Source organism: Neolamprologus brichardi, chromosome 15 (genome assembly GCF_056152115.1).
Source record: "Neolamprologus brichardi isolate AB-2024 chromosome 15, ASM5615211v1, whole genome shotgun sequence".
NCBI classification, from domain to species: Eukaryota; Metazoa; Chordata; class Actinopteri; order Cichliformes; family Cichlidae; genus Neolamprologus; species Neolamprologus brichardi.
This window is the reverse complement of record NC_142118.1, coordinates 17,261,540-17,288,772: the sequence shown is the minus strand read 5'-3', so window position 1 is coordinate 17,288,772 and position 27,233 is coordinate 17,261,540. Positions and strand designations below refer to the sequence as shown.

General features: G+C 40.3%; 3 protein-coding genes across 4 annotated transcripts in view; 1 reads left to right on the top strand and 2 right to left on the bottom strand.

The window, feature by feature from the left end:
* Positions 1–29: 29 nt before the first annotated feature.
* On the bottom strand, positions 30–17,458 carry garem2 (GRB2 associated regulator of MAPK1 subtype 2). Its single transcript, XM_087852399.1, has 7 exons — positions 17,152–17,458; positions 14,517–14,657; positions 8,800–8,930; positions 8,005–8,170; positions 6,468–7,318; positions 4,048–4,217; positions 30–3,332 (listed from the first exon to the last, which is right to left on the bottom strand). The coding sequence occupies exons 1-7, from the start codon at positions 17,261–17,263 to the stop codon at positions 2,732–2,734; spliced, it is 2,172 nt and encodes a 723-aa protein (XP_087708525.1). The 5' UTR covers positions 17,264–17,458; the 3' UTR covers positions 30–2,731.
* A 1,517-nt stretch (positions 17,459–18,975) lies between these two features.
* On the bottom strand, positions 18,976–21,283 carry atp5mj (ATP synthase membrane subunit j). Of its 2 annotated transcripts, none has more exons than XM_087852109.1 (4): positions 21,129–21,283; positions 20,243–20,366; positions 19,821–19,844; positions 18,976–19,112 (listed from the first exon to the last, which is right to left on the bottom strand). In XM_087852109.1, the coding sequence occupies exons 2-4, from the start codon at positions 20,364–20,366 to the stop codon at positions 19,099–19,101; spliced, it is 162 nt and encodes a 53-aa protein (XP_087708235.1). In that variant the 5' UTR covers positions 21,129–21,283; the 3' UTR covers positions 18,976–19,098. The 2 variants fall into 2 exon arrangements, with proteins under 2 accessions (XP_087708235.1, XP_087708236.1); XM_087852110.1 differs by having other exon boundaries at positions 21,123–21,243.
* A 4,343-nt stretch (positions 21,284–25,626) lies between these two features.
* syne2a (spectrin repeat containing, nuclear envelope 2a) overlaps positions 25,627–27,233 on the top strand; it is an 83,585-nt gene continuing 81,978 nt past the window's right edge. The window contains exons 1-2 of the mRNA XM_087851928.1: positions 25,627–25,806; positions 26,220–26,281. Of these exons, the coding sequence (XP_087708054.1) occupies positions 25,770–25,806; positions 26,220–26,281 (99 nt within the window). The 5' untranslated portion in view covers positions 25,627–25,769. The remainder of the gene's footprint in view (positions 25,807–26,219; positions 26,282–27,233) is intronic.

Here is a 27,233-nt window from a genome sequence, read left to right as displayed (position 1 = left end):
TGTCATTCGGTTTATTTTTTGATCTCTCCTTTATTTCTTCAGTGGCTTTGTAGTTACAAGATTGCAGAGTAGATCAGTATTACATGAGTGTAGTAGATCCGAGTGAAACTTGACTTCAGCTTTTGCCCTAGCTGAAACCCATCAAACCTGGGGATAATAGTAAAAAAAAAATTACAGGTAGTGATTCACAACAACATAAATTGCATTGTCAGTCATTTGGATCATTTGGATGATCTTGCTTTGTGATTGCCCTCAGTGTAGCCAGTTATATTACAATACTGTCATCAGGATACACCCCTCAAATACAACACACAGGTAAGAGCAGAGATCTAGTTTGGGGCCGGGGGGGCATCTGCCCCTCTCTCAGCAGGTTTGTATATTAGCAGATTTGTTCAACGGCTCAGTAACACAAATATCTAATCAACCACATGACAGCAACTTAGTGTATTTATGCATGTAAACATGGCAAAGATGACCTCATGAACTTTAAATTGAGCATCAGAATATGGAAGGAAGGTGATTAAAGTGACTCTAAATGTGGCATGATTGTTGGTGCCAGATGGGCTGGTTTGGGTATTTCAGAAACTGCTGATCTATTGGGATTTTTGCCACACAACCATCTCTAGGATTTACAGAGTAGTATTTATTTATTTATTTTTTTTAAAAAGGGAACATATCTACTAAGCAGCAGTTGCCTTGTTTGGTGCCAGAGGTCCGAGAACAACCAGAATGCTTCAAGCTGACAGGAAACCAACAGTAACTCATGTAACAACTCATTACAACCAAAGTACACAGAAGAAAACCCCTGAACGCACAACAAGTCGAACATTTAAGCAGATGGGCTACAGCAGTAGGTGTCAGCTAAAATGAAACTCAGGCTACAGTTCATATGGGCTCACCAAAATTGGATAACCAAAGACTGAAAAAACTCTGCCTGAATCTCAATTTCCGCTGTGACATTCAGATGGCAGGGTCAGAATTTGCATAAACATGAAAGCATGAATCTATCCTGGCTCATAACAACTTCTCAGGCTCCTGCTGGTGGTGTAATGGTGTAGGGGATAACCTTAATATCAACATTGCTGACCATGTCTATGCCTTTATGGGCACAGTGTATTAAGCTGATGGCTAATTCCAACAGGATAAAAAATTTCAAACTGTGGTTTTTGAACACACCAATGAGTTTGCTGTACTCAGATGGCATTTTTGGCATGTGGTGAAAAAGGAGATTCACATCACAGATGTGTAGTTAACAAATCATGTCAATGTAAGCCCAATTTTCCAGCACCTTGTTGAATCTATGCTACAAAGAATTAATACTTCTGAATACCAAGGTGTAACTAAGGAAGCAGCCATCAAGTATATGAAAGCCAACCATCGTTAAGCCTCTTAGAAAAACATCTCCTCATTTTTAATGCTCTAAGAAGAGAAACTGAAGTGTTGTGCTTATTCTCATTTTTCTGACTCAGTGATTTTAGGTAGAATTTTTTTTTGTTTATTTATTATACATTTTTATGTGAGTTTCTTTTTAATTCATTGAACAAACTTCACAGCTGTTCCGTCCAAGACTTAATAACTTGGGCTTTTTTATGGTATGTAGAAAAGCAAAGAGTAGCTGTGTTAACTTATTACAAAATTTGACTACATTCATTATCAGTGTCTAATGTCTGCTATCTGAAGATGAGGTTTGTGCTGATAACCTCAGGCTCGGCCAGGTGGAGCAAGTTCAATGAAGAATTCTCCCCTGTCTCTCTCTCTGTTGCTTTTCTGTCTTTATTTGGGGTTATCTGCAGATGTTACAAGAGATTATAACAGAAACAAAGCACTCACAGATGGATCTAAAACAGTGGGTGAAAAAGGCAGCAAAGGTAGTGGCAGAAATATTAGCTTTTCAAGAAAACTGAGTGGTGACAATTCCTGATATTGTAGGACTTTGATCAATCTATGTGGATGAGAAATCTGAGGTACACTTACAACTCCATTTCTGAGTTTTACTATAACAGCGATTGTTACCTTTAAAGGGACTGTTAATAAAAAATATCATCCCTCCCAAAGCATAGACTGACCTATACCAAAAAAAATCAGTACCAAAACCTCAGTAATTTTGTCAACGACTGCTCAGAGGTCTGATATTTTTCATATTTTCCTCAATCTTATTTTGAAGGTAGTTTTAATTTACAACAACCTCCCACTTTATCTGTGCCAATTACATTCCACTGAAACTCAGTGAATAAAGAAGGATGTTTAAATGACCTGTATAGGGTCAAAATGTTACAATTCCTTAAATTACCTTGTCTTGAAATTAATTTAACACCTATTGATGACTAAATAAAGTGTCTAAAAAGTGCTGAAATTCTGTTCATTCATCAAATCTCATTTAAGATAAAATGATAGAAATTTCCCTTGCATATCAAATTCTAAGTTGAACGGTGTGAACGCCACACATTGTTTAAATCAGACTTTAAGTTCCAAAGAGGGCACTTTTATCCTGGAGCTCTCTGTTGTAGCCATTTGTTAGTAAACTAGTGCCAGACTGTGATTCAGACAGGAAACATGTCAGTCTGACTTTAAGCATTAGAGCCAGTCAAGTGTCAATTCTACAGTTTGACCACAGTGTGGCGTAGTTTCCTTCAGTTTCATTCATTGGGCTCAGCAGCCAGTTGGTCACAGTGGAAGGCACATTCAGGGAGGCTCAGCAGCCAACAGGCACATTCTCAGGACAGTGTGTATATTAGATTTTGGGCCTCCAGCCCTGTATGAATTGTGTGATCTTGGTCACATGGAGTCGGCTCAGGTGGAAGTCATGTGACAAGATATCTTCAGTCAGCTGCACCAGCAGGCTGCCATCGATTCGCTCCCTTTGGAACACGGACACCGCTGCCTCTGATAGGCCAATAAACCGCAGGCAAGCTGAGACTTCCTCCAATGACAGAGCAGACAGGTCAGCGGGAGGTCGCCAGGTAGGGTCAGGGAGCGGGGACAACCCCTCAGTGACTCCTGTTGATGTCCCACCACCCTCTGCACCTCTGGAAGAATCTGTTGTGGAAATGGGAGCAGGCTCAGGCGAGGGGCAAGGGGACTGGCGGTTGAAGGGGTTCAACGCCCCAAAAGGAGCGAATCGACTCTGTGGGGGTGGCGGCCTGAGTCGAAGTCCAGAGGAAGTGAAGGAATCCACCCATGGCTCTGCCCAGGTGGCTTGTGCAGGCTGAGGATTGGCTGTGTTGTCTGTAGGGATGCCAGAGACAGGCTCAGGACTAGTAGGATTAGGGGCAGAGCAGTCACCCCAAGAGCACGGGTAACAGTAGAGGGAGGCATCGGGAGAGGGGGAGCAACTGGGACAAGACAGAGAAAATGTGTCATGTAAAAGATTTTGAAAATATTAGCTACATATCATATTTACAAAAGTATTTAAATGACCATATTTCAAGTTCCAGCAGCTACATGCTGAAAAAGTCTCCTTAGTTTGCTGTCAATTCATAAAAAATGTATCATTCCTTATATCGTCTATTTATAGAACAAGCAAACAATCAATATGGAGCTTCATATTGTAAATGGCATTGCTTTCTGTGCTTCTGTCAGTTCAGATTAGATAACCTTCCCATACTTTCTTTCCATATACCTTATAATCTTCTTTAAAGGGCAAGAACGGGAAATCTGTAAGCAGTAACCTTTCAGAGCTGAAAAATGCAGCCAAAAAAAAAGACTTATCAGACAAATATTATTGCTGTCAGGTTGGTTGCACTAAGGAGAAAACAATCTAAACTTGAGACTTGAAAATAGAAGTCCACAAACTAATGGGTGTCTACATCCATATCTTATGGGCATTTTTCATTGCAATTTATTTGGAAACAGCCACTGCAGCAGCTCTGTTTGAAGCTACAGTATTTGGACTCTTGTAGTAGTTTGGAGCTGGAGGAACTTCATTCTCTCCCTTTTCGTGTAATCAATCATGTCAAGCAGTGAGACCAGAAAAGGCTTTCAATCCTCTCAAAAATGATACCAGTATGTCAAAATAAGGATTTACGCATTACGTGTTTTATACTGTACCTGTCCTGTAGTCCAGAGGAGTAAAAGGAGATGTTTGGTCTCGGGGAGGTGGACGTTTTGGGGAAGCGAGGTGGAACAGGAGGGCTGGGAGCTGGACTGGAGATGGAGCCTCCTTTGGAGCAACGAGGGGGAACTGGAGGGGCGATCAAATAGCGACACTCCTCTCTCACCTGCAAGCACAAACCACACACACAGAAACATAAGCATAACAATAACACACACAAAAGCCAAATAAAAAAAGGTTAATCTTAAAAATAGACTTCTCTGGAGGCTTTGTGCAAGTGTGTGCGAGCGTGTGTGTGTGTGCAACACAGAGTAAATGTCAAACTTTGTGACCTTTACAACTCAAACAAACTCCTTACACACAGTAGCAGCATCTAGACACACACACACAGACACACAGTGTCTTGGCAGGCTAAATATCAGGAGAACGCTATGTGTGACAGGGTATAATCCAGTTGCAGAGGAGACGTCAACACCCACACAAACCTTTCTGTTCCGCTGGCCTCACTTTAAAAGGAAAAAAAAGTTAATTAAACAAAACAAAAGCATGAAAATGTGCGCTTTGCAAACAACATACACAGTTACACATGGACACCATTGCCTGGGAAGACTCTTAGAAATGTGAAACAGCTCAGTAGGTAAAACAACATCGTTTTCAATATGACACCATTTCCTCTTTAAAAAGACAAGAAAAAAGATGTTTTAATTCATGGAAGTGCTGGTCGACCCCCAGCTTTAAGGTCAACACTAGAGCTGTACAGAAAATACATTACGATATTAAAAAAGAACCTTTATAGTCTACATAAAGCCTGACTTGCACCAGTTTGAGTGTTAAAATTAATCTTGTAAATTTCATTATACATCATGTAATGCACGTTATACATTTCATTATGCACTACAGAAGGAATATTTTAAGGAAAGTCTGCATTTTTGCTGTACAGCAGCATTTAGGGGAAAACAGTGGAGGTGATTAATTAATTCCAACAGTTATTTGGTCTCAGCAAAAGCAAAAGTAAAATATACCACAAATTCACAAAAACGTACAAAGAAAGCTAACAATATATCACCTGCAATGCTTATTTTCTGAAAAAAACATCTTCCTAGGTATGACCTTCTCAGACTTTTCTGTAACTCAATGTCAAGCTAAACCCTGGGAACTCTGACGGAGCCAGACAATGAGACTTTAATGGGAGATTTCCTGGCTCCAAATGGGAACTTGAAGGGGTGACTATGCATGGAAGCATGATCAGTCCATTTACAGTAAAGGTAATAATCTGTCTTACTTGTGTTAGTCACACATCTTTGAATTTCTATGTTATTTAAAGACAGAAAATCAATGACACACGCTAGCTTAGGAAAGAGTAGGGCTTGGCTGCTGAATAACCACTCTGGTATTGAAGTTAGGACCTTGCTCCATATGATATTAAAAAGAGCAAACTAAAACTACCATGCCAATCAAGTCTGTGGAAATGAATTTGCTTTGGTTATTTTCAGACTTATGACTTTTTCCCATTTTCTTTTCTTCTGGTCTCGGCAAGTTAATTCACACAATAATCCATAATCCAAGTAATCCTTATAATATTAAAAAACTGAAATGCTCTATATGTTTAAGAAATTTCTCCTAGGAGGTGTAGTGCTGATTTATAGCAATCACATTAAAAAGCTTCAGCAGTCTTAATAGCTTTAGCTTTCGGTTCAATTCATTAGAAATAATCAGCCACAACCTAAAAACCACTAATGAGTGAGGTGAATGACAGCACTGATTCTCTCTAGTTCTGCTTGGAAATCCTGGGTCCTTACATTGATGGAGATAAGTAGACACGTACGACCAACCCAGGTCAATAACAGCTCCCATGGCAATGTGGAACTGATGATAGTGGTTTCTCCTAAAAGAACACTCCTCCCCGAAACACTGCAAAAACTCCTCGAGAACATGGAAAAAATACAAAGACACTGACTGGTTATCCAGACATGACAGATCCCAATCTGAGCTGTGGAATGTGCTAGAACATTCCCAGAGGATCCACTACCTTTGTTCTCGGACACCTTAAGGGATCCCATGTCTATGGAGAAACAGGTTAGAGCCATTTTGGCAGCATAAATAGGCTTACACAACACTGTGTACGTGGTTTTTATGTTGAGGCTGACCCGCTTATGTATCTCTATCTATCTATGTATATCTGTATGTGCTATAAGAGTAAGGGTGGTGTATTGCAGCATTTCCAGTCAGTGTGCATTACAGTCAGTGTGTGCTTGTATTTGCGTTGAGTGTATCAGTGGGGTTTAAAAGCTGTTGTGTATGAATAATTCAAGGCAGCCATCCTGACTTTTAACAGCCGGATGCTACTGTGGACAGATAAGAAGGATGACAGACTGAAGAACGAGAGGATGGATGGGAGGCGAGGACTGCAACTCACAGCATCAGATTTTGGAGGTACGGGTGGCGGGGTAGACACTCTTGTCACCACGGTACCAAGAGAACCATCCAGTGAGGAAGATGAATGGAAGGATATGAGGTTTGGCTCCTTTCCTAAGCCCTCTGCATTTTGATTGGTCCAGAGTTCCTCATAAGGGATTTCCTCAGCGGTCCTCATTTCACCCTCAGTCCACTCAGGAGTCACATACTCCCTCTCCTCACCTGGCCCCTCCCCTAGCCGCTCTCCAAGGGAGTCCCTGCAGCGCTGAGACACGCTGTCTGAGACTCCACCAACATACCCGCACATTGAGAGACGCTGCAGTGCCGGTGCCAATGAGTCCTGGCTCGACACACACACGCGAGAGCGCCGTGGGCTCACACACTCCTCAGTCATACACTCCAATTCTGGCCGAGTTTCTCTAACAGCACGAGAGTAGGCATCTGGGTCAAACGCATGTCGCAGAAGAAGGCTCTCCAGTGCTGTTTTGTGCACGGAGGCCTCGGCCACATTAAACCGGGGCATGCAACGCAGCAACAAAAAGTGGGAGGGGGAGACTTCCTGATGGCGGAGAACCATGCAGAGCACCACCGTCTTGCTGACTATGTTGAGCAGCTTGTAGCGGTGGCCCTCTCGTACTGCGTGACGGTCGTAGGGGTTTCGTGGCGGCCTCGACGGCACAGACACGTTGACGGGGAGGCGGACTCTCTCGATGATGCTGCGCACCGTGTGCTCCCCACCCAGCATGCCTTGCTCCAGTGGAGAGCGTGTGCAGAAGCGTCCACGGCAGCCAAAGGGCAAACTGACACTTTGATTGGTGCGATGGTTCATGCAGACCAGGCAGGGCGTTTTACCTGAAGAGACAAAGAAGATATTTAGGAGTTCACGGGTGGATCAGTCCTAACAGAACAATAATACAATTTTAACTTTTTCAAACATTTCTATGTTCACCACAAATCCACAGATTTCAATGTTAAGTGAATACCGTTGATCTTCTTGTTACAGCACAATGTTCTGCTGGGAAACTTTGGGTTCTGAAAGTTATTTTCACATGCGCCAAATACCACCCCCTCCCACCCACCAATAGAAACAGGATATCTTCAACACAAGTGACCTCCACTAGCAGGACAATGTGCCCAGCCACGCTGTAAAAAATGCTCGAGAATGGCTCTAGGACCACACAAAGAGTCTAATGTGTTCGCTGCCGGGTCTGGACTCCCAATCTGCAGGACTCATCGAGGCCCTACCCTGCAATCCACAGGACCCATAAGATCTTCTGCCAACGAACAGCCCCAGGGAACCTGTGTCCATGCTGCGACAGGTCAAAGCTGTCTTTTGCGGCATGAAGGACACCTAAACAATATTAGGCAGGAGACTTAAATGTTGCGGCTGACTGGTATTCTTCCAAAAAAAAGAAAGGAATGAACTTCAGCAACCTTCAGTTCTGCCAGTGCTTTTGTTTTCCTCGTTCTCGTGTGCATGTGCTACAACTGAAACAGGACTTCATAACTTTACAGCTCAATAGTTCAGCCTGACTTACTTCTGGGAGTCTTTCCTAGTCGTCTAAGGAGCGCGCTCAGTCCCGTCTTTTCCTTTGAGGGAGTGGCACAGAGAAGCTCTGCTTTCCCCATGAGCGACAGCTCATCTCCAGCCTGCAGAGTGAAACTGTAGGGCTCACTGTCTTCACTAAATTCCCCTGAAACAACCTGCAACACAGACATGGATGTATATGTGTATAAGATATTGCATGACTCAGGGATTAATTTCTATAAAAGTACTGTTGTGGTTAGTTAACTACCTGTAGTTAAAAGCCACTGGACCTTTTTTTTTTGGACCAAATTCTCATCAGCCAATCATGGCCTCGAGAAAAGAAGTCTATATCTAAATTTGGTTAAACAAAAGTGAAAAGTCCTCTTTTGAGGCTATTACGGAAAACTTCAATGCAACTAGATTTCACCCACCATTTCATGTTTTACACCTAGTTTTTGTTTCAGTAATACAAACATCCTTGCCTTTGTTTTTTCATTTGTTATAACATATTTGGATATGAAATGACTGTGATCAGACAGCCACACTTCAAGCATCCACTTCGAGTGCACAGAGTCTGAGGAGGTTGCAGAAATGTTGAGAAGGAAGAGTGTCCCTTCACTTTTCAAACACCTTAGAAGAAGGCTTTTCACCTTTCACTTTTGATCAAATCTTAATGCTGTTTAGATTTCATTAAAGCTGTCTTTATTGTCTATTCAGTGTCTGTTCGCTTTCTTTCAAACAGGTTTTTGCTGTGGTGGTAAATAGGGCAAAGCTGAAGTGGAAATTCATTATAGGCGTGCCTTACTTTGACACTGAAAGTGATCGTCTCCATGACAAAAACTCGGTCTGGAAAGGCACCAGCAACCTCCTCCACACTAGAGAAATACTGGACTGGATCCCTGACGTCCCGGTCTTCATCCAGCAACTTGAATTTGCCTATAGAGAAGATCGGTGTGATACAGGAGGAAAGAAAGGGGTGAAGAGTGGCAAAGGAAGTGAGAGAGAGGACAGAAGAAGATTATGTTGAGAGATGGGAGAAGAGAAACAGTGAAAAGAGGTAGGAAGAGAAGAGTGGAAGGGGAGAGCGAGTTAGGAAAAAGCCAGAGGCGGGGGAAAAGAGCGGGTGAAAAGTTCCTTTTCGGCTGCCTATAGTTTCACTATAAAAGCACACATACATCTGCAGCAGAGGAATATAAAGACACCTCGGTGACCTATGACCTGGCACCAGCTCTTTCCCAATCGACAGCCGACTGGGCTGCCATGGTAACGAATAAAGGACCCCCATTCTCACGCAGAGCAGAGACACATCACCATGGAGACACTTACACATACACTGTCACGCACACACACAAACTCATCCCTCTCTCTCTTTGACTCTTTCTGTCCCTTGCTCATCCCCTCGTCTGTAAATCTTTCACCCTCCTGAACTTAAGTTTTGTGCTGTTGAAGCTGTAAATATTTTTTTTGTTGCCTTTTTGCCTCTTTTCAACATTGAAAAGAGTCATTTAACAGCCCACAAACCAAACCAACATTGTTCAAAGGACATTTTAAATGCTTTGCTCCTGTTGGCCAGTTTATCAGACTGCAATTGAACGACTACATCCTTTCGAGGATCCTCCTTCTTTTCACAGAGTCAGAGTTTGAATGAACAAGAGAAGTTTTTTTGCTTTGGTTTTTTTTTTTTTTTTGTCTGGTAGACAGAGTAGAATACCAAACTCCACCATCATCTACGCCAGAAGCTCTCTCATTCTCTTTTTCTTCCACCCCCCACTTTCCAATTCAAAATGAGCCCCTAGGATAAGGAGCTTCCACCCACCTAACAATACCAGCAAAATCCCACTTTTCAACACAACCCACCACCCCCTCAAAGAGTAGGAGTTGGAAATGAAACAAGGTTTACCACCAACCTAAACAAAGCCCTGCTCAATTCTGGAAATGTATATTTAGTCAAAAGTGAGATTCCAAATGTCGCTGATAGGCAACAGAACACAGATGTGACGTCATATTAAAAAGCTGCTCTTGCTATATGATAAAGCAGGCTGATACTTGTAAAGGCTTCCACATAAGGCTTTTGGCCACTGGGTCCACCTTACAAGGGTGGTTGCAGCCCCAGTTGCTTCCCTTAATCCCATTCATGATAAGTGATCATTCAGCTTTTCTGTCCTCTGTCATCCCAGCCTCTCAGTGATGGGTAGACGAGGATGCAGACAGGCAGGGAGGAGAAGAAGGAGGGAGGCATCCTGTTGTCCATCCCCACGGGGAAACCTATATTGCACTCATCCTACGCTTATTTAGACTTCCTGTATGAAGTCATCACACAGACATTAGCTCATCACAGACGACGGCCTGTGATTCCAAAGCAACTCATCTAACATATTTAAAGGGACACAAAAGTAGTGCTAAAAGGATGCATTCATGTAAATGTGTCTTTTTCGGATGTGTTGGAATGCATCATTAAGTAAAGAGGATGTCAGGCTGATGATTTGCTTCAGGGTCTCCTATTTGATTTCATCACTTAAAAAAAAACCTCTTTGATTACGAATACACTTTTTCACGATTGCAAACTGATTAGACACAAATAAGAAACAACTATATTTATTGCAAACAAACAAACAAACAAACAAACAAAACAAGTAAAGTCAAGGATTAGAGCCAGAAAAGGTCACTAAAAGAATTATGGAGCTGCAGCCTTCTATCTTTAAAGCTGGACAGATACTCCTTTTTAATTAAATCTTGGAAGCACACAGCATGTTTTAATCAGCTTTTCTCTGTGGCCAGAACTTTTATGTTCGCACTGCACGGATGAGCTAACTGGCCACAACAAGGGCTCTAAACCCACTGAATGTAAGCATGGGACCTTTGGTTGAGTTTGTCCATTGTTGCTGTGTTTAGTGTAGTGAAGAAGAGAGAGGGGCAACATTACTTTGCGCAATTCTTGCAAGAGGAAAAGAGAAAAATAGGGGGTCACAGCTGGCTGGGAGAAGCAGACAATACAGTCTGTTTGTTGTGTGTTGATTTTTGTCAGAGCTCTGCCTAAGACTACAGTGTAAAAGTCAAGTCATATAAAAGACCGTCTGCTGATTATTCAAGCAATTAATTGAGGGCCGTTACCCGCTGGGAGTGAGAACATAAAAGAACAACTCACTTTCCCAGATCCTGAAATTAGGCATTAATATTAACCACTTTTTGAGCTTACAAGAGGCTATACAGATCTTTCCTGTTTATACTGATAACACCCCAAAAGTTCTACATGAAAACAGATATAAACAGAAACGTTGGAAAAAATAACCAATGCTAATGAACAATGGCATTAAGTTGAAAAAAATCTGCATATCTCCGACTCTGACTCTGCATAGATTTATTTATTTATACATCTAGGAGTTTACTAGAGCAACTTTAAACAGTCAGTCCAAAGTAATTCCCATTTATCCTTTAATGAGCCTTGCACCTCCTTAGTTATGACTATAGGAAGGGTATCCCCTCTCCGTGACATCATGCAGAGCCAAGAATGAAAAGAAAAAGCCTGAGCTGAGTCTGAAGCCGGAGCTCTTTGGCTCACAGGACTTGTACATAAGCTGACCTTATTAATTAAATATTTCACCATCTTTAATAAGCATTCATGAATATAAGAATAAAACAAAAGCTTGCCTTTATTGTGCTTATTATAATTTATAGCTTTCAATCCAATCTCAACACTAAACCAATAAAATAAGTTTAAAAAAAAAAGAAACTGAACAAACTAGTGAATCGTTGTTACCTTTATTGGGCATTCTTTATTTACTATTCTACTTGGTAGTGTATATATTTGCTATGTTATTACTTTCTGTGTTTCTAATCTCCGGGAAATACTAGCTGTCACGTGTTTCAGATATGAAATGCTGAATGATCTCAACATACTCCCCCCTCCCAGCCAAATGTTCTCTCTCTCTTCCGAAAAGGAGCCTGAGAAGTGGTGGTAGCGTGAGGTGACATCAGCACTCCATCAGTGAAGGAAGCAATGGAGAGAAGGCATTAAGATCCAGTTACACTGAGAATAATGTGACTGGGTTGAGAGTCGGAACAATGGGATGGTGGGGATGAGCTCCGGTGAGGTCATGCCGGCTAGACTCATTCAGCAGGAAGACGCGAGTCAATGGACAACTGGAGTCAGACAAGGTCACATGGTACACGAGTGAATGTGTGAATGAAGGTGGTAGTAGAAGATGTGCTCATCTGTACATTAAGAGTTTAAAGTACGCACCTCCTCCGTAAAGGGATTCTATTATGCTTTTATTCATTTCCTGTCTGTTACAAGGGCAGATGATCATATTAAGGATAGGAAAAGTTTTATACTGTAGAATTAGGGACAAAAGCTCAGGTTTAAGTAAACTTGTTTAGAGTTTTTCAACTTTTGGATGTGTATAATATCAGAGTGCGTGGATGTCCATAATATGGCCACCTCAGGAACAAGGCTCTGAATGTCAAAAGATGACCCCCGCACATCTCTCTGTTAAACATTCTGTTTGTGAGGGACAACCAATCAGATAAAAGTTGTTTTGAAATGGGGAGGAGCTAAGAATAGCTTGACTACACCAAGACCCAGTATAAATTAAATAACTGATTATTTTGGTTTGTAATTCGTTTAGAGGTACTCTGATAGAATTGAAGAATAAAAGTTAAATTAATGGCTCCAGATTATTGTGTTATTTTTTTTGTTACTTAGCAGAAAACTGACAGAATTACTGGAATAGATTGGAAAGTGTAGGATGTCCGCTAACATTTCTACTGGTACTAACAGGGTCAGGGGAAGGTTTGTGTGTTTCAAGGTGTTTTCATTTTCTTGAACAAGAGTGTGAACTGTCCTGAATGAACTGGAGCATCAGCAATTCTATTATTAATTATGAATTATCTCACATTCATAAGGAGTGGTTTTTACTGACATAACACACAAAGAAGGGAAGTTTCCAATCAACCCTGGAGGGAGGAGTTGGGGAGGGTCGTTATTAATATAAATTCAGTTCGTTTATGACAATTATGTGAAACTTTTTTATTTCTTGATAGATGTAGGAAAAAAACTACTGAGCACTGTGCTTGAAGCTGTTCTTAAGTAGAAATACAGCTGCACAATTTATCCCGAGGGCATGCTGACAAACTGTGTTGTGTCAAACACAGGATGCAGTCATAGTGAGTATTGTGCAAAAGTCTTGAGACACCGGTCTTTTTAAAAAAAAATACAGGTATGTTTTTACTTGATTGGCAATAATGTGTTTGTAATTACTATCATGCTCAAAAATGAAGCTGTTTCCAATCGGATGCTTTGCAGATGGTATTGCATGGTGGCTCAAAATCTGATTGTGCTTTTCTGCATTCATAATTCCGTCAATTTTGACAAGATGCTGAACAACACTGACTGAAATGCAGCCCAAAACCAGGACAGAGACATCATGTTTTACAGATGGTTCTAGACAATCTTTGTTGCTTGCTCCTGACCTCCTCCACTCTCCACAAGTTTGGATTCATCACTCCATAAGATCTGTTGCCACTGATTTTTAGTCCAGTTCTTTTCTTAACTGTTTTTTCCCTGTTTCCCTTCTAAGAATGGCTTCTTGACTGCCACCCTTCCACCGAGACCATTTCTGATGAGGCCTCAGCAAACAGTAGACTGTCCAGATGCACATCTCAGGTCCCAAGTCAGGTGTTTGCTAGAATTTTTCCTGTTTCTCATGGACATGACTTTCAGGTGTGGTTCATCTGCTATAATTTTTCTTGCCTGTACACACCATGATATGATATGCCAAATTTTCAGTTAGCAGTACTTTGATAATAACCTTGTTAGTGCAAAATTGCTATTTTATATCTCTCAAAATGTGTTATCTGTAGAATTTTGCATAGATATAACTGAAGAAACTGTAACAAATAATGCATTTTGGTGACAGGCTGCTTTGGTTCTTTGCTAAGTTGTCTGTTATGTGTAGACAACACGTGGAGTTGAGGTGCCTTTTGATGTTTGAATGATTCATAGGTCAGTGTTAAGTGGCTTAACAAACATAAGAATTCTCAGGAAATAGCCAGCTACAAGGAAGAGACTGACAATGAGTGAAAAACAGCCAATTTCCAAAGAAAAGCTTTGAAAAATCTTCAAACAGCCTGAAGAACTACTGCTCAAGACAACTTTAAAAGATGAGAAGAAAGATAAAATAGGACTCGAGACTCAAGACTTTTGCACAGTACTGTATATTGAACAGCTTAATATACAGTGCTGTATATTAAACTTAATTAAATCTTAACACTTTAATTAAATGGTATTATAAGATTTGAAGGAACAACACAAATAAAATAACACATTGAACTTTCAGCTTATTGATCCACAGCTATTTTGTTTGCAGATGCTTTCAGAGAAAAAGAATCCTTCTGTAGAAATTCTTGACCTGTTTTTTACTCCTGCAGCAAATGAACATTTTAGGGAAAATCTATATATTTAGGACAAAGGTTTTCTCCCCGCTGATGTATAAAAGCAAAGTGTATGTGCAGATGCATGCTCACCCTGATACTGCAGAGGGATGTCAATTTTGGGACCAATTACATAGTGACCCTCCTCTAAGCTGTGGGCCGTCACTGTGGTCCACTGACGGCAGGAGTGTAAGAGCACCACATCGTCCTCTGACAGACCCTCCACACATTCACCTGCAGCAAACAAACACACACTCAGAAAGGAATAGGCAAATAGTGTGCAAGTCTCAGGTTTCTCAATTCTAAGGTCACACTTAGCAACTCAGCAGTGGAAAACATTAAAACACCCTCGTAAAAAGCACACATAATTACCACAATCAGTGATGGATCACCCCCCGCTAACCTACTCATCAGGACTCTGCTATGCAACTGGCAACCTACAATTACACAGCCCCCATACACATACACACAAACACACAAACAGGGCAATCCGGCTTTCACAAGAGCTGTGTAGCACAGTGGCATTGATTTCTGCTGATAGCACAGCAGTACAATTCAATCACGCAACACAATGTTACTCCCAAGCCTTTGAGTCAAACAATCATGTTGATAGATGGCTGACTATAAACACAGAAAAGGATACTTGGAAGAAATAAAGCACATTATCTACTGAAACAATGTTAGCTTTCTTCAGGAAGTTTTGCTCATTCCAATGCAATGCTTCGTACTAAACTGTGGTGTTAGTATGTCTTATATCGCTCTTGCCTGAGGATGTAGTAATTCTCTGTGATCTTAACATTTCTCCCTGTTCAAAACCTCAATGTTTGGGCCACTGTTTTGTTTTAAACTTTGGTTTTTGCACCTAAGTATTTCTTTAGTTGGGAGGGAGCTTTGAAATGGTCTGTGATAAATGCCTTTTTGAAGTTTTCTGGAAAGATTTTTTTAAACAAAGATTCACATCCTTTCAATTTAGGAGAAGTGTTATACCCATTTATTTTTTTCTAGGTTCTGAGACAAACCCCACAAACACTTCCACTACTAACCACTCTGATATATTCTAAGGGGGTCAGACAGGTTGAAAATTTTCCTTGTGTAGCCTCAATGTAGTCAGTTGGGCGGCTATTTAATTTGCAGTCTGCAGCGTTCATATTGCAGCCCATCACACTCAATTACATCTTTACCCACTCTTGCCGGAGAACACACACACACACATATACACACCATATGGATAAACACTGTAGTTGTTTGTTGACGCTGCCCTGAAAAGGAGCTGTCATCATGCCCTGCTGTAAATAACTAACTACCATCTGGGCTGGCTGGATATACAAAAAAGGAGGCATCGCGAGTGGGGTAACTACAGTGCACTTAATAAACACCTACGGGAGGTCTCTCTATGCGATGTTCAGGCGCGCTGCCGGGAGTAAGGTGCGTAATTTTTCCGGGACTGTGACACGGCTTCGGGTGCGCGCTTTTGTGCAGCAGGGAAACTTGGAGGGTTTTTTTCTTCTCCAGAGTTGCTTCTCGTTAGTATTCACTACATTCGCCGACAGATTACAGCATTTGCATATGAATAGAATTGAGCAGCACTTCAACAGCACAACAGATACTTTGTTGCTTTCCGGGCCTCGCTGAGACTGGAACAACTTTGGCCACGACACCCGTCGCCCGTTTCCAAATTAAAGACACCGAATCTGGTGAAGGTGTACGTGAAGGATCACGCTGGCAGCGAAAAACGTGAGAAATTAATAGAAAACTTGACACTAACGTTAGAACGCGTCTTGCTCGTGTCAGTGAACTGGTGCGGCACGGGTGCAGCGGGTGTATCAAGGTGGTGTATCTGAACTAAAATATTAACGGAAATACCATCAGATTGCTTTCAAAGTAAGAGCAAGAACCTGGCACTGGCGACTGGGGTCAACGATAAAAACCTATTAACTCTTAATCCCGTATTACCATTGATGTATGTACTTATTTATTTATTTTTGTGACAGGGACATGAACTACGTAACAAAGATATAATATACTGGACATGTAAATGAAAGCGTATGTTGAGCATGTAATATATCCTGTAATTTGTAGTGCCTTAAGTTTAGAGAAGTTTACTGTAATCACATTTTAATTTTATCAGACCAGTAAAACGCATTTTTTATTTATCCTGTTTTTATTTAAAAGCCAATGTTTTTCTTTTAAATTCATTTATTTTAATCTGCTCTATTGCACTCATCTATACAAAACATCTGCCTAAATTAAAGAGTAATTCAATTCGTTCTGCTCATAGATTTGTTGGTTTTGCTCAAGTTAGCTGCTTACAGTTTTTTGCATTTCAAGTTTTCCCTCTTACTAAACGCGCTGACGAATGTGAACATTTATTTTGAAAGTTAAAACCGGAAAAGGTATTTTTCTGCCGACCTTGATGCCGTTAAAGCACTTCACACGTTCTCCATTAAATTTGGACACTTGTTTTAAACCCCACCGAACGTTATACTCTAAAGCTTCCCACAAACACACTTTATTTATATTTTCACCCTTTTCTTCATTACTCATCATCATTTTTCTTCACTAGTGTCACGGTTACGATAATTGTAGTGATAAGGAGCCTCAGCCTTAACTAACAACAGTTGGCAAAAGAATTCAACAACAAAAAAAAGTGTAAAAAGCAAAAGTAAAAGGTTTCTTATGGTCGTGTCGGAGGTAAAATCACCTAGTGAAGCATGTTTCTGTCTCTTACCGTGGGCCAGGCGGACCAGAGTGGGCAGACGGAACTTGCTGACCACCGCGTCCAGCGGCAGCGCCAACGGGCTCCAAGTGATCTCCGACAGGCTCGCCGACAACTTCTCCATCCTCGCGGGTCATCACGCTACCGGAGATAACGGTGATGATGGCGGCGAAGATGGTGATGGCGTTGGTGGTGATGACAGCGATGGACTGGAGAAAGGTGAGGGTGACGGTGGTGGTATAATGGCAAAGAGTTTCGCCATGTTTGAATGTAGGAGAGAGGGAGCGGAGTCACAGTCGGTGCGCTCGAGAAGAGAGAGGGGGAGGGAGGGAGCACGAGCCCGTTCACTCTCCCCCTCTATCAGCCACTGTTTGTCCACCACCACCCTCAGACATATACAAGTGAATCCGAAACCCAGTCAAACTAGTAGTAGGACTCAAAATGATCAGAAAGGACGTGAAATGATGCGCCGATGTCCACTCTGACTGTCCTGGTTTGTAACTTGCTCGTGTTTTTCCACTTTATTTATTACATCACTTTGTCCGCTGATGTTAAACTGTGTAGGTGGTACATGATGTTAGAAGCAGGGACCTTTGGCAAGCATTAGGTCTGGTTTTTGTCAGCTGCAGATTCATTTTCAATACCCAAAAGCCTTTGGCCACAGATAGACCTCATCCACAGCCTGTCATTTACTGTAATGATATACACTCCCTTGGCATCTCGTTGGGCACATCTGTCTTAAAATAATATAGTCTAATTCAGCAGCACTGCAGTAAGTACTGCCATCATCAAGGCTGTGGGGTTCAGTATTGCTGTAATAGTCTCCTAGAGTTTGCTTGTATGTTAACTGCAGCACAAACCTCCAAAATGATCATAACGTTCATAACTTTTTTTTTTTTAAAAAAAACACCTGTATGTATTAATTTCATCACCAGCCAAAAAGACGCCACACTTCCTCACACAGCACTTAATTTGTGGCCCGAGGCAGGACTCCAGTCAACTCATTCAGTTCACTGAACATAACTGTACACACAAACCTATTTATTTCCTATTGATTTTTTGTCAACACATCAGTCATGATGCTACAATCCACTGTGCAGCTGAACAGATGAGTGTGGACTTCACAAGAATTATGTAACCAATGCTGGATATACAATTGTAGTTATTAGCTTTATCAAGTGACCTCAGCACATCAAAAACCGAGATTCCTGGTTTCCAAGAATGACTGACCACTCTTAACACCCACTCATTGCCAAATATGGTAGCACTGCAACTTATTCCCAATTCAGTTAGTTAAAATGCAAACCCAAACTGCGATTCACTGGCTATAAATAGCTCACTTATTCCCAGCTTTTCCCCTCCTCCTTCCAAAAGGAAACACTAAAGTGCAGAAGGATACAACTGTCCAGGCAGTACAGGCCTGACTAAATAATGAAAACCTGAATTGGGATGTGACAGTTCATAGTAGTTCATTTTGAATTTAGAGTCTAACCATAAAGCAATGCAAGCTCAATATAGTTGGTGGACTTGCAATATTTGTATTACAAAGCATCAACAACAATGTGAATAAACTAGTCCCACTTGTATACTTTTAAGAATGTATTGACCTCAATGTAATCATCAAGAGACCTTTTTATTTAAAAACAGTGCAGACACTTAAGTCTTCTCATGGTTTTGTTCAGAGAAGAGCTTAAGGATCATTTATATACCCTTCTCTTGATTGCGATCTTATTTTGGTTAGTCTTTGTGTGTCTACAGTCACCACAGGAAAAAGAAAATCTAGTGGTGTTGCTTTATGATGCTTTATGAAAAGAGAGAGAAAGCCAACAAATTAACCAAAGTTGAGGAAAACAACTTTATTTGTTCCATATTAACAAAAATTCTAATATGAAGCTGAGCCTCTGGATTGGGGGGTATTATTTCACAACAGGTGGAGGGTTGGTCTGCATGGTGGAAAGCTCAATGGTGGGGCTCTGGGAAAAAAAAATAAAGAGAGGAAAATGTTTAATCAGTAAAAGTCAGTAAGTCCTGTCCAACCATGCAAGATGAGATTACAGTCAATATATTGCAGCAACAAATATCACCAAGAAATAACAAGATTGTCCAAGTAACCCGCTAGTGACATCTGGAGGTAAACACATGCAACAGCACACCATCTAACAGACTAACTTGACTTTTTCCAGAGTGGTACAGATCATGTTCATTGCTCTACCACTCAATCTCAGATCAAGTCTAAATCAGATTTTTCATTACATTTACACATTCACAAATATTTCCTCTATTCTAAATATGACAGTGGTCACCAACAGCAACTTTAAGCCATTTTCTTATATACAGCTCATTCTGAGTAAGTCTGAATCTGCGTTTTTGGGAAAATGGGAATATTCATTTTAATAACTCATCTTTGTCACAAAGATTTTTAGTGACTGTCATGGTATATTTTATGTTGTATTATGTGTCTTAAGATGGAAATATCAAGATAATCTGGCAATTAAAATCGCCAATACATTTAATATTCTTGTTAAGCATTACTGAATAAAAATAAATGCCACATAGTGCTTACAAAGCTCAGTGGCCATTTGGTATAGCTCCCAGCACTGCAGACAAACTTATGTCACCACACTTAAAGTCACATTTCTTGAACTTGAATTATAGTATTGGTAAAATAAGTTAGTACTTACTGTCCTTCACAGCCTTCTTCTTGCCTGAGATGACAGAAAACAAAAAAGATTTGTTTAACAAGTACAATGAAACAACCCATCTAGATTGTCAGTAATACTTTAATGATTTTTTACTAACAGCTTTTCAATAAAGGACCAAAGCATTCACATAGCAGTAAAATACAAATTGCAATTAAGAGACTGTATGAAAGCACCTCACAAATCCCACAAAAGCAAATATTAATTTGAAGATTTTGGCATAGAAACTGCAGACTGATGCCTAACAGGTTGTTTCAATCAGTCTGTTTACTAAAAAAAAAAAAGCAGTTACAATACAGGTTCAAAGGGTCATTTTAAATTTGCATGTCATATTTTATCTGCACTTCTAGCAGATGACATCTAATATAATGTTATAAATAATAATAATGAAGTTTTGAACTCACCCCCATAGGAAACTTTGTAGTACAGGTATGTCATGATGCCAACACCGGCCCACATCTCTTGGTATGCCTTAGTGTAGTAAGGGCTCATCAGGGACCACCAGCTTGCAAACGCACGTCCAGCCATCTGAAGGAGGAAGCAGCAGCAAAGTATGAAATTACAGGTAATCTCCTCTGTTAAAATCCTCAAAAAAAAACAAAACAAACAAACAAAAAAAACCCACCCTGCATAATCTGAATATCTAACCCGAAGCTGCATGAACACTAAACTAACATTCAGTCAGCACCAATTTCGACTATAGCTAACTCTTAGAAGCCAGTTAATCAGAAATTCATTCACACAGAGTGACACCTTGACCCTCAACACGGAGGTCTATCTGATGACTATGGCCACCAAAGACACAATAATGAAAAGATGCGTTAAAGACACATTTTTCTAAACTTTATAATACTACCGAATAACTGACTTGTTGGGTTGACACTCGTTATTAATGACGCTTAGCTAAGGTTAATGTCCCTGCTGATACCGACCTGCCTGCTAGCAAGCTTTTAGTTACCCGTTACATGTAATAATAAATACATACATGTCGCTAATACGAGAAAAAAGAGAAAGTTTACACGTAAATAAATAACAGCTTAGCGCGAGAAGCTAACTATTTCATTCAATAAAACGGCCCGTGATGGACAGATTAGCATCTTTTCTGTAGAACTACAAAGAACGCCAACTAGCCTTAGCAAGACGCTAGCTAGCAAGAAACCCCTGGAAAGGCAGCGTATATGTCCACAGTTAGTCATCCAGCTTTATTTTAAATACCTATCGTGATGCACTGAGTGTTGTTATGTTATCGTTAAAGTAACCTTGCTAAATAAAAATGAAATCCACCCTTACGTTTTAGTTTGTCACACTGCAGAAGGAAGGTCAAGACAGCGATGCTGCTAAACGTCAAAGTCGTGGGGGAAAGCTTCTTCTACTTTCAACAGCGTAGTACTTCCGGTACGTTTTTGCTCAGTAGTGCCACCGAATGGAGGGACCAGTTTGAGCCGAACTAAGCTTTGTGACACGGTGCATTTTCCTGCTGAAAGCAGCCATGGGTACACTGTGATCATAAAGGGGTGGACATGGTCAGCATTGATACTCAGGTAGACTGTGACGTGTAATGTCATGTATATGTATCTAGTTATACAGTATCTATAGTAATACTTTATCTATATGTTATTGTATATTTTTTCTAGTAGATTGATCTTTTTAAGGTCTGCAGTAATGTGTAACTAAATATTTAAAATAAGTGGTATAAACTGCAAAGTGTACTTTTTGCATTGCAATTGCAAGCCTAGCCTCATATTGACTATTTCTTGCATTCACTATTTCCTCTTCAGTCACCTTTCTCACTCACTATGTGTAATTAGACCTCTCTGCACTGAATCATACTTGTTATTAATCTCTAGCTTTCTTCCACAGCATGCCTTTTATCCCGTCTTCCTTCTCTCAGCCCAACTGGTCGCAGCAGATGGCCGCCCCTCCCCGAGCCTGGTTCTGCCGCAGGTTTCTTCCTGTTAAAAGGGAGTTTTTCCTTCCCACTGTCGCCAAAGTACTTGCTCATAGGGGATCATATGATTGTTGGGTTTTTCTCTGTATGTATTATTGTAGGGTCTACCTTACAATATAAAGTGCCTTGAGGCGACTATTATTGTGATTTGGTGCTGTCTAAATAAAACAGAATGGAATTGAACTGAATTGAATATTCATAATCAGTTGATTATTGCTTGTTAAGCCAGAAGTATGTTTTAAGATAAGATCAAATTCTAACAGTTGGCCCAGTTTCTTTGCGTTTGAGTTCTTGACAACCCATGCGTTTAAGTAGACAGCAACTTATAAGTGTTAAAAGTCAGCGTACTGAGCTGGAAGACTAACTTCCTAACTTTAAATTTTAACTCTCAAAGTGTACCTTGTCTGCGTTTAGCTAAAGAATAGCAGATAAACCTTAAAGCCTGCTCCGCTTTCAAACATTACCTTTTTCTGCTACAGCCATAACAGGTGGGAATTTGAGGTACGGGTGCAGCTGCCGGGGCACAAAGACTTTCCACTGCTCACCATAGTGAAATAACAAATAAAACACTGGCACCTCTCTCAAGGGTAAAAATGGCATTGTGTATCAAGTTCTCCTGTTCAAAGCTCCTACCTTCTCTTTAGGTGAGACAATTAAATAACAAGCAATGAGACATTTTAGCTCACAATATGGTGATTATTCTTTTCAGGTCAGAAATTTTGTAACTGTGCTCCTCCCTGTCATCCATGTGTTTTACACTCAATAGGAAACCTGATGAGAAAGATTATTCACTGCTCACTGTTGGAATGACACTACTTTCCTAGTGATTCCCAGCTGTCCTATAAAAAAATATTTAAGTAGAAGCACTTTTGATTCCTGAAATACAATTATTTGCTTTAATAAATAGAGCTGGACACTAAAGAAGCTCACCTTACGGTTTTACAGTGTTTGATTGTTTTGTAGCCAAAGGCTGCTGGGTTTGTCTGAGAGTCTGCGTAAATGATTTGCCTATACAGCCGGACAGGGCGGGACTTTCCACTCTTTGCTGTTCTCTCCCACCAACAAGCAAAGCACCTTGTTTCATTTATGAGCACTAAAGGCCATATCCTATTTGAAGACACTCAACACTGTTTTGCCATATTCAAAGGACACAGCTGAGGAGATTAATTGTACACTCTTAACTCTCATCTGGGTTCTTCGCTGCCATGCCCTGCAGTAGCTGTCTGTAGTGACTACAGCCCTGCTTACAGGTATGTTCAAGATTTGTGACCAGGTCATCTATTTTTGTATGTCCACACTATGGCAGTGTGTTGGTAGCTCATTATGGACACCAAAGCTTTTACTTTTTTCAGCTCAGAGAGGTTGTGCCTGAGCCTGTCTGCCTGCAGAAAAGCAAGGGTGTGGATAGGTGTGTTCCTAACATGACTAACCAGTGAGTAGAAAAATGTTTTAGAAGAAAAATCTCAGTGTTGCCTTTTCCCCCCGAGCAGATGATTTACTAATATTTTTCTCCTAGACTTTCCTGAAGTCAATTCTGGGCTCTACTGTGGAGACTTCATGGCTTCAGGTGAAGCAGAAGAAGGCGATGGAGGGATTCCACTGGACATCGACAATGTGCACATGCTTCTCCAAGGTCGGGCTATTTTTGCACTTACATAGATGTTGTGACATGTGATGTGCTGTCGCAGGGAGTCACTGTGGTGGTGAGCAACTCTCTGAGATCAGCTACTCATTAAAGACCAATAATTTTGGAGAAACATTACAAAATTGCATAGATAAAAAAATTCTGCTTCACTTTATTTTCCATCACAGTTACTTATGAAGTTAGCATTCCGGTTCTAAACTACAGAACTGGAAGTGTAATGAAAGTGAAAGCCCGAAGACTGAATCGTGCTTAGAAAGTGTTTAATGTTGTGCTCATGTTTTTCTAGTGTGGGCTGTATAATAAAACACACGCAGACCACAGCACTTTCACTACCCACTCAGCAGATAATGTACAGTTAAAAAGAGGGTTTGGCACTTTGTTGCATCTTAGTCTTTTACTTTGAAGATTCATGACAAATAACCTTTCAATAAAAGCAATCTATCTGCTCGGCTTCATTTGAGTCACACCATCAAGTCTGCATTAAACTTCACCTTTTATCAAGAGAACTCCAATTATTATTGACTCTGTTTTAATTTCCCAAACAAATTACGTGTATGTGACTTATGCCCATTTTAAAAAGGAAGAAACACTATGCTTTTTTTAATCTGTTCTGTCTCCATTTATTTGCATCTAGGAATATTTGATATCAGTTATGTACCAAAACACGCAAGCAGTGTGTGAGCATCATGGCAAATAGTAAATCATAGAGTCACTCATCACTGATACTAAAAATATCACCAAAATCTTACACATCATTTACCAAAGGTTGCATGGCCTTGATAGCTGATCCCACAAGGGGTATAACTGCAGAAAACAGTTCTGTTTTCAAGTAAAATTGTAGTTAAAGTTATTCTATGAGTAGACTGGCAACAATTGAACAACAAGACTCTTCATCAGGGGCTACATCAGGATCGCTTAGTCTTTGTAATTGTGTCTCAGTTGAAGAAAAAACTAATATGACTCCATTCATGAATCTGATCAAAAGCCAACATCTATAAATAAGCAAGTATTGTTTTCAGATTCGAAGTTTAACTACTGGATACAAGATTTCTCCCATTTCCTATGTATGTGCAATGGAAACCTCAAGTTTCTACATGTGTAAACCGCATATTATACCAAATTAGTTGTGATGTAATCAGTGCTGCTCATATGCCCACGCCTTAAACTCAGACTCAGGCTGATTAAAAATATGAAAGCTGCATTCTAGTACCAAACATATGTCTTTCTGCAGAGTAAAGGTCAAACAACTAAGAAAAGAAATAACTGAAACAAATTTTAGTCATGCCTGTTTTGTGATTACTTGTAAACATTTGCCTCAATCACTGTGATTTGACCTGGAAAAGCATATTTAGCTAATGCCTACTCAAAAATGAACTGAGAACAGGAAGTTTTGATTTGGTGAAAGTGAAAACCTCACTGTTGTCTTGTGATAAGAAAATTACATACTGGGGAATTACTGTATTTTAAAATTCTCGCAAGTTTCGCTTTCTGTAGAGTCCAAGGTGGTTCATTTAGGCCTTAGAGTTCCAGAGCTGTAACCAACTAAATCCAGGGATTTAAAAAAGGAAAAAAAATCCAATGAGGGCTTCAGGCGTTAATGTGGTGACGTCTTTATGCCGCCAATACCAGGTGAGGCGGGTGGAGTTCAGTGTTTCAAATGCTCGGGAGTGGCCTGTTTTGGCAAGCTCTTAAACAAACAGAAGCATTAGTTGCTCAGATTCTTGGTCAAAATTGATACCAGGAAAAGGAGTCCAAAACAAGTGTCTGTGGGCTTTTCTGTTTCTGTCAGACAAAATATCAAGTTCTTATATTTCTTTAAGGCTACTGTCAACAGCTTGCTTTTGGGTGTCGTTGACTGTTATGTAACTTATTGTGGTTAGATGGAAACAGGCAACTACTCCCTGATATTTTCATGCTTTCCATCATTTTCTGATTACTGTAGGAAAGCAGTCCGATGTTATTTACAGTAAAAAGTGCAAAGGTTTGGCAGTGGGAGTTTAGGATGTGTTCTTGTGCGCATCAGGCATCATTTGATTCAAAATATCTCACTCTGTGTGTGCGTGCATGTGTCAGTCTGGGCATTTGTTGTTACTGTGAATGTGCCTGTGTGTATATTTGCTCTGCGTGTGTGTGTGTGTGTGCGCATGCCCCAGTATCTATGACTGTGACTGTGACTTGGAAGCTGTCCCATCTGTTAGGGAGATCCTAGCATTTAGCATGTCTTTAGCTTAAAGAAGAAGCTTTTGACACCAGGATTATCCGGTGGCCAAGGCAGAAGCTTTATGTTGTGGACACCTAAAATCATTATTCATGGGTTTGTTAATTATTCATTATAAGAATGGAGGGTCAAAAATGTTTCTCTTTTTCTGATGTCGGTGAGTAGTTTATGACCTCCTCGTGATTATAACTCACAACAAAGGTCCCTTTGCAGTTATAAACTACAGCTTTGTTATGGATGTTACATCAGCATGATCCTGATATGGACAGTAAAGGAATAATAATAATGATGCTTTGGGGAATACACCGTAATGTATTTGTTGATATTGTGCATTTAATGCATTAGGAGTTAAAACTGATGGTTCACACAGACCTAGAGACAAGAACTGAACTAGACACTTTTGAGGCTTTTGCTGCGTTTGAGTGAAGCTTTTGCATAAATCAGCCAGCTTGACTGTGTTTTCATTTCTCTTTAGCATAACAGTATCTATTTTTAGTGTCTAATACTTAAGTACTGTTCAAATAAATCTATACATTCTATCAACAATTTCTATCTATATTTCCCTAACAGTGGAGCATGAACAGATTCAGAAAAGGACATTCACCAACTGGATAAATGCTCAACTTGCTAAGGTATGTTAAGGTGTTATATCTGTGTAAGCTGTACAATGAATTTAACTATATTTATTTGTTTGGCAAAGGGAATGGCAAACTGCAGGCAGACTATGCAGCTGTAAATTCAAATTTGAGATATTTCATGCTTGAGGTAGTGCCAAATAACTGACAAATCCTTGCTTTTAAAGTAATTCCTGGTGCTTTATTAACAGTTTGGATGGGAATATGGATGTTTAAAGACTATAGTAGTTAGGAAATTGGTGAAAATGGTATATATACTTCTAGGCATGCCATCTGCATAATACATGTACAAAGAAAACAGCAAATTGCATTGCTTGTCCTCAATGCACTTTTTTATGCGACATAAACAGTCAAAAAGTAAATGTTGCAGATGCTTTATCAGCAATACAGATTAACATGACTTCATGCTGACTCACTGGTGAGAGCAGGGAAGCAACTCATGGATCTTATGGGAAAGAGACCTTGAGCTGCTGACACCAGTCTGGGGTATAAATAGTGCTCAGTAGAGCTGAACAACATGTAACATGAACCGAGGCAGCTCATGTCCACATGACTGTGCTCCAAGCCAAAATCAAAACTAGCAAACCCAAGACACTTCCTTTATACGTAGAGGTCAGTGTTTGCCACTGTGAACAAGAAAATGCTTTTATATAAACACATTGCAGCTTCAAAACATTAAAATGTGGATCAGCTTGGCTCGTGCTGTATATTTTGTGTGTAGCATGTAAATTTTCAAGTTACTGTGCAATAAAAAGTGGCATACACACTTTGGACTTTGCCCAATGAAGAAGATAACTTCTATTAACCTTTGTGCTTCCTGTTGCACTTGATGTCAGTTAAGGTCAGAAATTATATTTTCATCAGCTTCTTTGACACATGGAGGCACTAAAAAAATTCTCTTTTCTATAATTATCATTCAGTTTAACACCCAGTGTGACCAAGAGTTGTT

Bases quoted from the DNA above. Each gene is read 5' to 3' on its own strand.
- garem2 (XM_087852399.1), bottom strand. From the start codon at position 17,263: ATGGAGAAGTTGTCGGCGAGCCTGTCGGAGATCACTTGGAGCCCGTTG. The intron at 7,319-8,004 runs GTAAGTCAGGCT...TTGTCTCTTCAG, and splicing joins ACTAGGAAAGACTCCCAGAA to GTAAAACGCCCTGCCTGGTC. The intron at 3,333-4,047 runs GTACAGTATAAA...GTCTTGTCCCAG, and splicing joins TCCTCTGGACTACAGGACAG to TTGCTCCCCCTCTCCCGATG.
- atp5mj (XM_087852109.1), bottom strand. From the start codon at position 20,366: ATGGCTGGACGTGCGTTTGCAAGCTGGTGGTCCCTGATGAGCCCTTAC. The intron at 19,845-20,242 runs GTGAGTTCAAAA...CTGTCATCTCAG, and splicing joins CTACAAAGTTTCCTATGGGG to GCAAGAAGAAGGCTGTGAAG.